The 13,806-nt window shown below is 46.3% G+C and overlaps 1 protein-coding gene across 8 annotated transcripts in view; it reads right to left on the bottom strand.

The window, feature by feature from the left end:
* The window catches only part of PHF8 (PHD finger protein 8), a 288,114-nt gene that overhangs the window by 253,654 nt on the left and 20,654 nt on the right, over nt 1-13,806 (bottom strand). For 5 of the 8 annotated variants that reach the window (XM_029607902.1, XM_029607898.1, XM_029607908.1 and 2 more), the window contains 2 exons: nt 3,376-3,587; nt 1,086-1,171 (listed from right to left, as the gene is read on the bottom strand). In XM_029607902.1, the coding sequence (XP_029463762.1) occupies nt 1,086-1,171; nt 3,376-3,473 (184 nt within the window). In that variant the 5' untranslated portion in view covers nt 3,474-3,587. Of the gene's footprint in view, nt 1-1,085; nt 1,172-3,375; nt 3,588-13,806 lie in introns of those variants that run through there. The other 3 variants (XM_029607918.1, XM_029607922.1, XM_029607913.1) reach the window with 2 other exon arrangements.

Raw genomic sequence — 13,806 nt, 5'->3', positions numbered from 1 at the left:
AAAGTTAAGTGCGTAAAAAAGTACGCCCAAAAACCAAGAACACAACACGTGCGCACAGCCGACACACCACGCACACTGACAGCCTATAGAGGGCAGCAGGAAACGCACAAGAACGTGCGAAAACGGCCACCGCGGCCTACCACTGGGGGCCGCTCAACCCGCCAGGCTGCCCAGTTCCCCAACCCCAATGGGAGCAGGAACAAACATCGGCATGGCACACCAAGAACAGAGGAAATCCTGAAACCCCTCTAACGTTCTCTGATTCAGGTAAAACTCTCTCCTCTTTTTTTTTTTTTTTCAAACCTGACACCTGAGCTCAGCACTTACTGGCTGCATACAGAGACTGTCTCCAGCTGCGGGGGGAGAGGGCGTCTGCGTTCACCACCACGCTCGGCCTCCTGAACCCACTGCCTTTCAGCTGAACTAGCAGCTAAGTCCACGCCAGGAAACCCAGCTACCAGACCAAGGCACACCTCTGAAGGACACGGAAATTGCCTCAGGAATTCTCAACTGGGGAGGGACCTTTAGGTATCACTGCAGGAGAGCGGGGCTTTCTTTTCCTGAATTTAGAATTTCAAATTTCTCCTTTCAAAAAGCTCAAAGCAATCCCCATAGGGAGAGGCACGTCCACCATCTGCTGGAGACAGAGAATACTGGCAGGCTGGGGTCACTGTAGGGTTATATATACTGTGATGTCAGCTTGTTCTGTCTCCATCTGCTGGCAGGGGAGCATAATCCCACTGGTCCTGAGTCCATCTGTCTACATGCTAGGAAAAACAAAATTAAATTATACATACCAAAATTAAATATGGGTAAAGTAAATAATATATAAACCTTATAACAGACTATGTAGGGCTAAAGACTGCAGGTACTTTGATTTTCAAAGTGCCACTTTCGAGCATAAGAAAAGGGTTTTACGTGAATAAGCCGAAGCCCAAAGAGAGCAGTACTGAACAGTTCTTGTGCAGCTCTTGACAAGGCACCCTGCTACCTTAGTGGGATAAACTTCCTAGCCACTGTGTGAATAAGTGCGGGTATTTTGTGCCACCCCCATTCTCCTCCAACAAGTTGTATATTTTACTTACAAACAGAAGGGCCATGTAGGGCTTCACAGTTGGGACAATGGTAGAGATCAATTTCAGCTGCTTTCTCCTCTTCAACTCCAACACAGCTAAAACAAAAAGAATAGAAAGCAAATGCCACTGGACATCAGCATGCTCAGGGCCACCATATTCTTACTAGACACATACAGACCGTTTCTACACCCAAAAATAAGAATATGAAAGATACACTGCTGATACCAAGTGGGGTATCTAAGTTGCAAGATAAGGATTCATAATGAAAGGAGCTTTATCACCAGGGCGAGACCTCTTCATCATGAATCAGATCCATCCCTTCGGACAAGAGATTGCAGATAATGCACTATAGTAAGGTGATTCAGGTGGAAGGGCCACTATAGGCAACATTATTAGCTTTTCAGTACAAGCAGAGAATATTTAACAAACAAATGTGTAGCAATGAGTCAAAATTGTGTAGCAATTATGTTCAATAAGAATGATTGCATAAACATTTTTCTAATCTTTCAATACTGACTTTTTTCTGCTCTCCATCCCAGCTGTCACCTCCTCTTTGTCTGTGTTAGAATGTCTTTATTTCTATTTTCACAGAAAATATTCTTGCTCCATTACTGTCATTATTTCCCATATTGTCTTCTCCCTTTCTTCTCTCAAGCCTCCACCATTTTTCCTTTTCCTTCACATCTCTCCCCTTTCATTGACTTCTCTTCTCCTTCCATGAGCAACCTTCTCTCCTGACCTTTCCTCTAAGCCAGGGCTTCCCAAACCTGTCCTGGGGACCCCACAGCCAGTTGGGTTTTCAGGACACCCACAATGAATATGCATGAGATAAATTTGCATATACTGAATCTCCATATGATGAAAATTTCTCATATGCATATTCATTGTGAGTATCCTGAAAACCCAACTGGCTGTGGGGTCCCCCAGGACAGGTTTTGGAAACCCTGCTCTAAGCCTTTTGCTCCCTCTCCTTTCATTTCCTTAGAGGGAATGGGCTGCTGTGGCTCGAGGCTGCACAGTGAGGGTACTCTTCATCCTTTTTAGCCTTCCAATTTCGCAACCCCCTCCCCTGACTCCTTTATTACACTTCCAGCCCCCTGTGCACACTCTAATATATTTTTCAATTCTTCTTACATCTGTGCTCTTCCACCTTCCTCTCCCCATCACTTCAGAGACTTCCTTTCTCCCCCTCCATCAGAGCTCTCTCTCTCTTCCCACTCAGTCCTTTCCAGGGTCTTAGATCCTTCGCTCCACAGTTTCTTCTTTCATTCCCTCTTTTCTACTGGGTCTTCTCCCCTGCTAATCCTGACCTTTCTTCAGGTACCTACCCTTCTTTCCCTGTCCCCACCCCGCTTTCAAGGTCTAGTCCTTTCTCCTCCATGGCAGTCTCAACAGGGCAGAGAGGAGGTGAGGGAGGTTGTGAGCAACAGCTGCAGAACTGTGAAGGAAGGCAGGCAGTCAAGACAGCATATGTGGGGTGGAGAGGGGGTTGAATACGTGGGAGAAAGAGGGCTGGTATTATTAACACTGGTGAGATGGTAGATTCAGCAGGCACAGAATAGGAATGAGGAGACAGCAATGCAAGGCCAGCAGATGGCAGTATCACTGATGAAAATGAGAAGAAACACACAGGTATTGGCAGGTGAGCAAGAGGGAGACAGGCTACAGCACTGGCAAGTGGGTGGAGAGGGAATGGCACTGGTGGAAGGAGTAGAGGAGGGATATAGGTACCAGGAGATGGAGACCACAATACTAGCTTGTGTTCTCAATAGTTTTTCCTCCTCACCAAGACTTCCTGTTCACATAAGAAATTCTTGCTGAAGAATAGGAGCAGCTGCAAGCATCACAAGCTAGCGCTGTGGCCCCTCTGTACTCTCATGATCAGTGATCCATTAGGTTCAAAGGTTTTATAAGAATACAGAGTGGTATTGTCTCTATTCTGTTTCTGTAATTTATTTTAAAGTACTTTTGAAAAAGTAAACTTATTTCATACTGTAATCACGGGGGGGGGGGGGGGGGGGGGGGGGGGGGGGAGGGAGGTAGCAGAGATGGATTCTTCTGCTAGCTTTTCCATCTGCTCTCTTCTACCACTGTAACAGATTTCTTAATTCTATTATTAGAAATTAAAGCCAGCATTTGCTTCGCAAAAACTGAGACATTTCATTTTTTACAGTGCAATACTGAGCAATTGGTGCTACCAGATTCTTCTCTCTAGTTGGTGGAACCAACCTCTTTGCTTCTCGACAGAAACATCCAAAGATCCAAACAAAAGATTTTAACACTAGCAGCTTCCTCTCACCTGCCATGAAACCAGTCCTGGCACACATCACACTCTATCATGAAACGGGTGACATCGTAGGGCAGCCGACACAGACAATACACTGGCACAGAGGCCATCTTCCACCTGCTTCCCTTCAGGCCACGAGCAGGGGATGCCTCAGGCCCTGGGTCTAGACAGAAGGTGGCCCCCTTTGTGGCAGATGCTTAACACTGGGATGGTTGCAGTCAGCTCTGAATAGAAAAAAAGATTAAAACAGGACATCAGTGTACATCCATATAGCTTCCACACTGAAGGGTCTTCAGTCTCCCAGTAAGACAGGCACTGTGTCCCTGCAGGTTCAGCTAGGAAACAGAGGTCGAGTGGAAGGACAAGGGGAAAGAGAAGGGATTCAGGACTCAAGCTCAAGGATAAAGAGAGATGGAGGTAGCAGTCAGAAGCACAGCCTCAGAATCTGGGAGGGAGGGAAGAGTTTCATGCTTCATGATGGAACTATGCTAACATTGGGGCTTGTCTCTCGTGGGCTATGGGGCAGCTAGCTTGTCTCTCTCTAAAGGTTGGGAAGGTGCTGAGTGACAGACACATCAGGGCTGAGTGAGGAAGAGCAGGATCTTCAGGCTCTTGTTGGCTAGAAGGCAGGGACTAGGCTGGAGGCACTCAACAGGCCATGCCGTCATTTCATTAGCCCATGATTTGCCTGCAAGAACCAAGAAACTTGCAAATGCACTTCGAGTGAATAAAGTAAGATGACCAAAAAAAAAAAGACTAATATCATGGCTCTGTTGGGCGTAGCAAGAACACTAGAGTATATTATTATATCCACTTTACCATATTGAGCATGGCAACAAACTGGATTAGACCCAAGGTCCATCAAGCCCAGTATCCTGCTTCCAATAGTGGCCAATCCAATTCACAAGTACCTCACAGGATCCCAAAAGTAATGCTACTTATGCTCAGGGATTAGTGGCGGCTTTCCTTAAGTCTGGATAATAATAGTTTATGTATTTTCCTCTAAGAACATGGCCAAACCTTTTTTTTTAAACCAGCTGTGCTAACTGCCTTCATCATATCCTCCAGCAATAAGTTCCAGAGCTTTAATGTACATTCAGAAAAAAAATATTTTCATCAATTTGTTTTAAACATACATAGTAACCTCATGTGTACCCTAACCTTATTTTGTAAAGCATTTACCCATTCCCCTCCACTTAGGATTTTATAGACCTTTATCATATTTACCCTCAGCCATCTCTTCTCCAAGCTGAAGAATCTTAACCTTTTTAGCCTTTCCTCATAGAAAGCTGTTCCATCCCCTTTATCATTTTGTTCACCCTTATCTGAACCTTTTCCAGTTCAGCTATATCTGAGATGCGGTGACCAAAATTGCACACGGTACTCTAGGTGTGGCTGCACCATGGAGTTATAGAGAGGCATTATGATATTTTTCATTTTAGTTTCCATTCCATTCCTAATAATTCCTAACATTGTTTGCTTTTTTGACCACTACTACACATTGAGCAAAGGATTTCAACATATTCTCCACGATGACACCAAGATCCCTTTCCTGGATTTCCATCATGTAATTATTTTTCTCCTTTGTGCATCTCTTTGCACTTGTCCACATTAAATTTCAACTAGGAACCGAAGGAATTTTCGGTGAGACGGAGTGATAGCAATGTGTGCATACGCGTCCTGAAGGACTAGAGAGCAAAGCCAATCTTCCCTTTGCAGTACAGGGAGTAGGAAACCCAGGGTTACCATTCTTAACTTCTCTCTGTGCAGATACTTGTTCAGGGCACTTAGGTCCAGGATGGGACAAATGCCCCCTGTCTTTTTTGGGATGAGAAAATACCGAGAATAGAACTCCTGCCCCTGTTGGGAGAGGGGCACCGGTTCTATTGCTCGGGATTCGAGGAGGACAGAAGCCTCCTCCTCCAGCTGAGAGGAATGATCAGCTGACCCCCACGTCGGCTGAGGTGGGGAGTGCTCTGGTACAGTCAGGAAGTTGAGGTGGTAACCCTAGGACACTACAGCTAGGACCCACTGGTCTGAAGTGATCGTGTGCCATATGTTGGTGAAATGGTACAGTCGACTGCCGACTGGTACGGACGATAGAGGAGGTTGGCTTATGCTCTCTAGCGAGGAGTCAAAACCCAGCAGCTGGGCCCGGTTGAGGGGCTGGCTGGGCCTTCTGAGGTCGGGTTTGCCTGGATTGACCCTTCTGGTAATGTCTGGAAGGACGACCTCGAGTGGCAGGAGGATAATATCTCCGTGGCTTGAAAGACGGTCGCTTAGAGTCCCTTCGAAATGTCCTCTTAGAAACTGATGAGAAATCAGAAGGTACTGAGGAAAGCTGGCGTAGCGTTTCACATTGGTCCTTTAGCTGTGCCACTGTTTCTTGGATTTTATCCCCGAAGAGATGATCTCCAGTGCAGGGGAGGTCTGCTAACCGGTTCTGCACCTCTGGTCGTAAGTCTGAGGACTTCAGCCAGGCCCACCGTCTTGCACTAATCCCCACTGCGGACACTCTGGAGGCAGTGTCAAAAATATCATAAACAGTGCGGTCCTCATGCTTGCCAGCATCCAGGCCTTTCTGAGCCAAAGCATTGAGTTGATCCTGGAATTGTTCTGGTAAAGATTCAGAGAAATCTTGGATCTTCTTAAAAAGGTCTCTGTTATACTGGGTCATGTATAATTGGTAGGAAGCAATGCGGGAAATGAGCATTGAACTATGGAAGACACGACTGCCAAATGCATCCAGGGACCTCTGTTCTTTCCCTGGAGGTATGGAGGAATGAGGTTTAGAACGTCTTGCCTTCTTCTGGGCTGACGCCACAACCACAGAATGGTGATCCAGCTGTGGTCTCTGAAACCCAGGGGCTGTCTTGGACAAGGTAGGTGGCATCAGTCTTTCGGTTGACAGGTGGCACCAAGCCTGGTTGCTCCCAATTCCTTTTCAGCAGGTCAATTAGGATTTCATGAATAGGAATAGGCATGATCTCCTTAAGAGCATCAAGAAACTGGAGTACTTCCAGCATCTTTTGCCTCGAGTCCTCTTCGTTTGAAGCTGAAATAGAATCGTTTCAGACATTTCTTTTATGAAATTAATAAAGGAGAGATCCTCTGGAGGATAGTGCTCTGAAGGCAGATCATTAGAATCCTGGGAAAAGTCATCGGTCCAAGGATCATAAGGCTGATCTCCAGCTCCCATAGGATCACCAGAGGGAAGAAATGGTGTTAGCCCTGAAGGATCAGGCCTAGGCACCGATGGCAGAGGAGGCACCAACGGCAGCACCGATGGAGGATGGTGCGGTACCGATGGCAGCACAGGTGAGTCGGTGGCAAGATCCCAGACGGCGGTATAGGTATCGGTGTTTCTTCATCCTCCGATGACAAAGGAATCGGTGTGGAAGGCGGTGGACATACTGGTATCCTCGGTTCCACCGGTGGAAGAGCACCGATCAGCACATCCAGTCTACCTAGAAACGTGGGAATAGCTTGCTTATTGCGGCTGTTACTACCCCTAACCAATTAAGTTTGATACTTCACTTAGATGCAGCTCCAGCACTGCTCTCTACATTAATGGCGAGGGTGGAAGGGAAACAGAACCATAAGGTTACTAAGGGCCAAGAGTAACAGATAAGTATGAGAAACAAAACAAGTGTGAAAGCTTGCTGGGCAGACTGGATGGGCCATTTGGTCTTCTTCTGCTGTCATTTCTATGTTTATATGCTTATATATTGGTAAAGTCTTGCTTATGCGTATGCTGTATTTGTCCTGTATTGCAGTTGTGTTATATTTTGGGGGGCAATAAGTGCATATTTTATTTGTAATAAAATTTATGACATAATAGTTGATTAAGCTTGGTACATATCTTTTTTATTATTTATTCTTTTGGGATGATATGTGTTTAACCATTTGATTTAGTTTTTATTTATTTTATGAACATTTGATATTCCACCATTATGTATAGTTTAGCGTCCCAGTTGTGTATAACAATATCTAGTTGGCAGTTCAAAAGGAGGTTGTGGATCTCAGAGAAAAGCCTGGCTGAAAAGCTACACTTTTGCTTTTTTTTCCTGAACTTAAGGTAGTATGGCTCAAGGCACGGGTTAGTGATACCTTGTTCCAAATTTTCTGGTGCATAACAGCTGAAAGCGTAGAGTCTAATGCAGGACAATCTGGCGGCAGAGAAGGAAGGGAAAGAAGGGGCATACTGAAGGACCGGAATTCCCTTGAGGGTGTTTTAAGGGGAAAGAATTTGGATGAGGTACTCAGGGGCCTGTTTATTGAAGCACTTGAAAACAAAGCTGAGGATTTCAGATTTTCCCGTACATAAGCAGCATAAATTAGCCATGCTGTATGGGTACGTCCTCCGTGCCACTAAGTGGCAGAGCTATCAAAGTCTATTATACACTTTTAGCTAGGTACTCCCTCCCTACTATATCCTGGCAGGATCACATCAGGTACCTCAGTCTGGTTTTTTCCACGCAACGGTGTGCACGGAGCTCTCTATTCTCCACATTAGCTTTAATTCTTTGACAAACTAGAAAATAAATAAATAAATAATTTCCTTCAGCGACCTGCCCTTCAGAGATACTTTAACACATTTCTGGGCAACCCCTCCCCATCCAGGATGTTTTCTCTCTGCTAACCTCCTCGGTTAACCCCCCGGTTTATCGGGCAGGCACAGAGTGGAGGTCGGGGGAGGGGGACAGATGATTAGACTTGTATCGGATTCAACAGACAGCCTGCCCTCAAGAGATAGTATAAACATCTCTGGGCAACCCTCTCTCTCCTGGATCATCGATGACTTCAATTAACCTCCTCAGTTAACCCCCCGATTCACCGGGCAGGCACTGAGTGGAGGTCGGGAGAGCTTCTCAGCTGTCGACCAGGGGCTGGGACATTGTTAAACCAGCCTCCTCACACTAAGGGCGCCAAGTCCGGCGCATCTTTTAAAACATGCGGGCCAAGCAAAATAAATAAATAAAATTCCTGCCAGAGTCAATACAACCGCCGAAGCGCTGAGACATTAACATGGGCGCATCGACGCCAACGCATCGAAGCCGGTGCACCGACGCATCATAGAAATGAACACATCGCCACTGGTGTATCGACGTGGCCGCCGGCGCATCGACGCAACCATCGGCACAGATGAGACCTCGAGCGCCAGGCACATCAACGCGGTCGCAAGCACACCAAAGCGCCACCCTAGCGCATCAACATGTCCACTGGCGCATTTAAAGGGCACTCCTGCGCCAGAGCGTCCAACCATCGACCTAGCCGCCGGAGCGCCAAGTCATCAATCTAGGCGCCGGAGCGCTCAAACAGATCGAGGTGCAGGGCAGATCAGACATCAGCGCCGCCGCATCGATGCAACAGCTCTCGCCCGGGCGCATCAACGCTGTCCTCGAAGGTACATCCAACCGGCCACCGGTGCCCACATGTATCGGTGCAGCCACAGGCGCCCAAACACATCGGCACGGCCTCTGGCCCCCCGGCTTATCGGCACATCCGCCGACACACCTAAGGGGCAACCTTGCGCATGGGCGCGGACACCGATCTATCCATGAGACTGCCGGCCATCCGGGCAACCATCTCTGTGCAGGCTCATCCATTCAGCCACTGGAGACCACGCGCTCCCCGGTGCGCAGGCCCATCCATGAGGCCACCGCTCAGTAAGCCTATCCATAACACATGACAGAGCAAGAGCATACCTGCAAGACAGCAGGAAGGCCTAACTGGGCGCACAGAGCGACACTCACGCCCGTCCACAAATCTGCCTACCCTTGGCGCAGCTGCGATTTCGTGCAGGCCAACAAACCTCCAACACTACATGTTGCAAGGCTCATGTATCAAAAAAAAAAAAAAAGAAATTCAATCCATTCTGGGACACTACCTCCAAACGGTATGCCCATCACAAAAAAAATATATATATATTTTACAGTTTATGGTCTTTTAGACCACCAGCCTCAACAATTGAAAATCTGCAAGCATTGCGACCATATCTCCAGCAAGCCTCTGCAGACACTTCCTTACCTCCTCAATCCTTTAATCATGACAAAGGCTTGAGATATTTATGTACATCGCAACAACTACCTTGGTAACCATACAGCTTACATGGTTACCATCTAGTGCCATACGAGACAATGTCCACGACAACTGGGGAAAACTTACCATGTCGTCTTAAAAAAAAAAAAAGTGTGTTTGGTTATCAGTTCAATGATACCGTAACAAAGCTCACGCGGCAGAAAACAGTGGTGCTTTCATTAACATCCCCATAACACTCATCGGCCTCAGTGCCTTACCGAACACCTCCTTTCAACTATCACTCAATTTCAACAACCATTAAGATAGCAGGTTTCTCAGCAACAAACACTAAGCCACCGTGCTAGCAACCCGAAGCAGTCGCGATAACCAACTGTTTCTTAACCTACAAAAAAAAAAAGAAACCCAGTCGGGTTTTTTAATGGTTGAATAGAGTAGTTACCTATTGGAGAACGGTTGTCCACTCATTGTCCACCCGAGAACTACATTACCTCGGGTCAATGGAGTCTTCTCCATATGAGGCCAGGGAGGTGCCCGCACTTCTGGGCGTCCCCTTAACGGACGCCTTCAAAAGAGAGGTTCAAGATAACTTCTCTCAAACCCATTCTTCCTTCCTTTCCACCAGAAAATGGGGACTACCTTTGTTTCCAGGCGGACAGCCGATGTTTCCAATACAGGTTCTTCCATTCAGCAAGCTTCGGCCCAAGAGTTTAACCAAACGCAGGGCACTGGCGTGCGCACATCTCTATCGTCAAACTGTACTACGATTCCCTATCTGTACGATTGGCCCCTAAGAGTGTCCAATTCAATGCCACTACGAGCGAATCTTCTACATACAATTCTTACCTAAATCATTATGGACTCCTGATCAACTACGAGACGTCGAAGCTGGAACCCATGTAAACTTACAGTTCCCAAGAACACATTAGCTCTCTTTACGCTGTATACCACTCTCCTTCACAGTGCAGAAGAGGGGCAACCACTTCCATGGTCCCATACACATGCCTACATATATGCAGTCTTCAATGGGGCTTCAGAATCAATGGGCTCAATATCTACATCCATCGTCCACACCCATTTTTCCTTGCCCACCAGCACGGAAAGGGACCTGCATTGGAGACTACTCCCACTATCGAGTTCCCCTCTGAGCCACTTCGACATCAAGTGAGAATAACCACGGTTGCATCCCCCATATTATGGGAAGCTCATCTGAACGCATTCAATGCACAGGACCTATGGTCTGCGTACAGACACACTACATATTAACCTTCGGGAACTGATAGCAGTAAAAAAAAAAAAAAAAAGAAAGAAAGAAAGAAATTTACACCCTTCGAGTCTCTCAAGGACGATAGCCAGGGAAGACAATCATGGCGCACATGAACAACCAAGTGACCATGTTACACATAATCAAAGAAGGAGGGTCCACTTCATGCAACTTTACAAAGCAGCATTTCAACTGCTAGAGTGGGCTCACCACTACTCTACTGCAGGCAACTTATCTGCCAGTCATTTCCAATCCTGGAGCGGACAAGCTCAAAAGGATTTTTCGACCCCCACACATGGGAACTTCAGCAGGATTTAGATCATGAACCTTTTCGCAATGTGGGGTCCCACTACACATGATCTGTTGCAAACAGGAGCACAAAAAAAAAAAAAAAAAAGTAAAGAACTTTGTTCATTTATCCGAACCCACTCAGAATTGCTCCAGACGCCTGTCTCATCGATGGGTCTCATGGCCTACTCTACGCATTCCCTACGGTACCACTCATCTCTTGTTTCTCCAGAGATGCATCACGAGCCGAAAAGATCTAATCTATAATGTAGACAACGGATACTGAATGATGGTGTGGTACTGAGATGGTCATGACCGTTACAGAATATGCCTTCATTCATCACTGGAGAGAAATTAGTTGCAGTCTGCTGGTCAGCGGCACAGAATTTGTTTGCCCACTTGCAGCTTGTGTTATCTATGCAGTACAGGGGCCATGACAACCTCGGTACAGTTAACTGCACCTCTCACTTCGCAATCCAATTTCCCTGAGCGACAGTCCAAGGCTTTTCACCCAGGATTATAGAGCATCACTGCTACATTCCCTCCACTCCTCCCCACACCTCACGGCATGGAGATTGTAGAGCTCACTTATCAACGCTTGGGCATTTCTCCTACTCTTCAAAACAGATATTCTCCTCACAAGTTGTCAAACAGGATAAATTGCCACAGAAAATTGTCTCACTACACTTCCTGGTATGCATCACTGGGTATAAACCCATTATCTGACCGCCTGAAAGGCTTCTCTCATGTTTCCATTGGCATTCCAGCAAGACCTTGCGATGTCATCGCTGCCAGTTCATTTCAACGCTAGTTTCCAGGTTTGTGAAGGGCGTTCCCAAAGGGATACCCCTGACTAACTGGAACAAACCAATGAAAAATTAGTAATTGAAAAAAAATTTGCCAACAAATAGCAATTCTGCTTTGCAAACAAATACAGCAGTCTTTCGGCACAGATCCTCAGGGCAGGCCTCTGAACTGATCTGTGGTATTACAGGAATGAAAATTAGCAGGTAAGTACCAATTTTCTTTTCCTGAATATACCCAGATCAGTCCAGACAAATGGGATGTACCAAAACCCTTCTATACTGGGCGGGAACCCAAAAGACCCGCTCAAAGAACACTCTCCCCAAACGGAACCTCCTCCGGAGCCCGCACATCCAAATGGTAATGCTTGGTGAAAGTGTGTAATGAGGACCACATCACGGCCCTACAGATCGAATGTGCCCTCAGCCCCACCAGAACTGCTCTGCCTTTAGCGACATAAGCCAAAGAGATAGTTTCTTTTAACCAGTGAGACAATGGAGAAATTACTTTCCTGATAATTTTGTTTTCCTTAGTGTAGACAGATGGACTCAGGACCAATGGGTATAGTGTACTCCTGATAGCAGTTGAAGACGGATCAGATTTCAATCTGATGTCAGCCCCTAGTACATATACCCCTGCAGGAAGTGCAGCTCTTCAGTATTCTCCTCGAAAAGCATTGTGGATATATGTGTGACTAATTTGATTAACTTGACTAATTTTATAACTTGGTTAAATTTTATAACTTGATCTGGTTGAATTGGCTATAGCTGGAGACCGCCAGTATACTCAACCGGAAAGCGTCGACACCCAGTAGGGTGAGTGTCCTAGGTGAATGAAAACATGGCTTACCCTTGATTCATTCGAAATTCCATTTGTAACGGCAGCCAAGGGTGGGATGCTGAGTCCATCTGTCTACACTAAGGAAAACGAAATGAGGTAAGTAATTTCTCCATTTCTTAGCATGTAGCAGATGGACTCAGGACCAATGGGATGTATAAAAGCTACTCCCGAACCGGGTGGGAGGCTGCCCGTGACCCACTTAGTACTGCCCTTGCAAATGCCGTGTCCTCCTGAGCCTGAACATCCAGGCGGTAGAATCTGGAGAAGGTGTGGATGGAGGACCATGTCGCCGCCCTGCAAATCTCGGCGGGTGACAGCATTCTGGTTTCTGCCCAGGACACTGCCTGGGCTCTAGTAGAATGGGCCTTGACCTGTAAATGTGGTGGCTTGCCTGCTTCTACGTAGGCCGCATTGATGACTTCGTTGATCCAGCGGGCTATGATTGCCCACGAGGCCGCTTCCCCTGGTCTCTTCCCGCTGTGAAGGATGAATAGGTGATCCGTTTTTCGTACGGGTTCAGACATTTCCAGGTATCTGGATAGGTGTCTGCCGATGTTGAGGTGGCATAGAATACGAGCCTCTTCCGAATTCTTCAACTCGTCCAGCGATGGTAGCGAGATGGTTTATAAATTCAAGAATTTATAAATCTATTGGTCATATTTTATGACTGAGACAATCATATATTGTATTCCTCCAGTTTAGTCAGTATTTATATATATGTAATGTCTTCTTTCCTTCAGAAAGAAACTGAAAACTTGGCTGTTCTCTCTAGCCTTTCCAGTATGAGACTCTCCCCAACTAACAATGACTTGCAAAACAATTGTTTATAGTTGCCTGTTGCGCATATCCTTAAAAAACGTTTTCTTAATCTAATGCCTTCTACTTTCAATTGTCCTGAATTATTCTCCCTGTTCATTGTAACTTTCATTTTCATAATTTATGGTTTTTTTCCCCTGGTTTGATGTAAACCGGTACGATAAGACATGGTCTTGAGCATCGGTATATTAAAAAGAATTAAATAAATAAATAGATGGTTTGGTTGAGATGGAAGTGTGACACCACTTTGGGAAGGAACGAAGGGACTGTGCGTAGCTGGATGGTTCCCGGGGTGAGCCTGAGGAATGGCTCACGGCAGGACAGTGCTTGTAGTTCTGAAATGTGGCAGGCTGAACAAACTGCCAGCAGGAATGCTGTCTTTAAGGTTAACA

Source organism: Rhinatrema bivittatum, chromosome 1, assembly GCF_901001135.1.
Source record: "Rhinatrema bivittatum chromosome 1, aRhiBiv1.1, whole genome shotgun sequence".
In the NCBI taxonomy this organism is placed as follows: domain Eukaryota; kingdom Metazoa; phylum Chordata; class Amphibia; order Gymnophiona; family Rhinatrematidae; genus Rhinatrema; species Rhinatrema bivittatum.
Note: the sequence above shows the minus strand (reverse complement) of the source record. Positions and strands in the feature narration are given on the sequence as shown.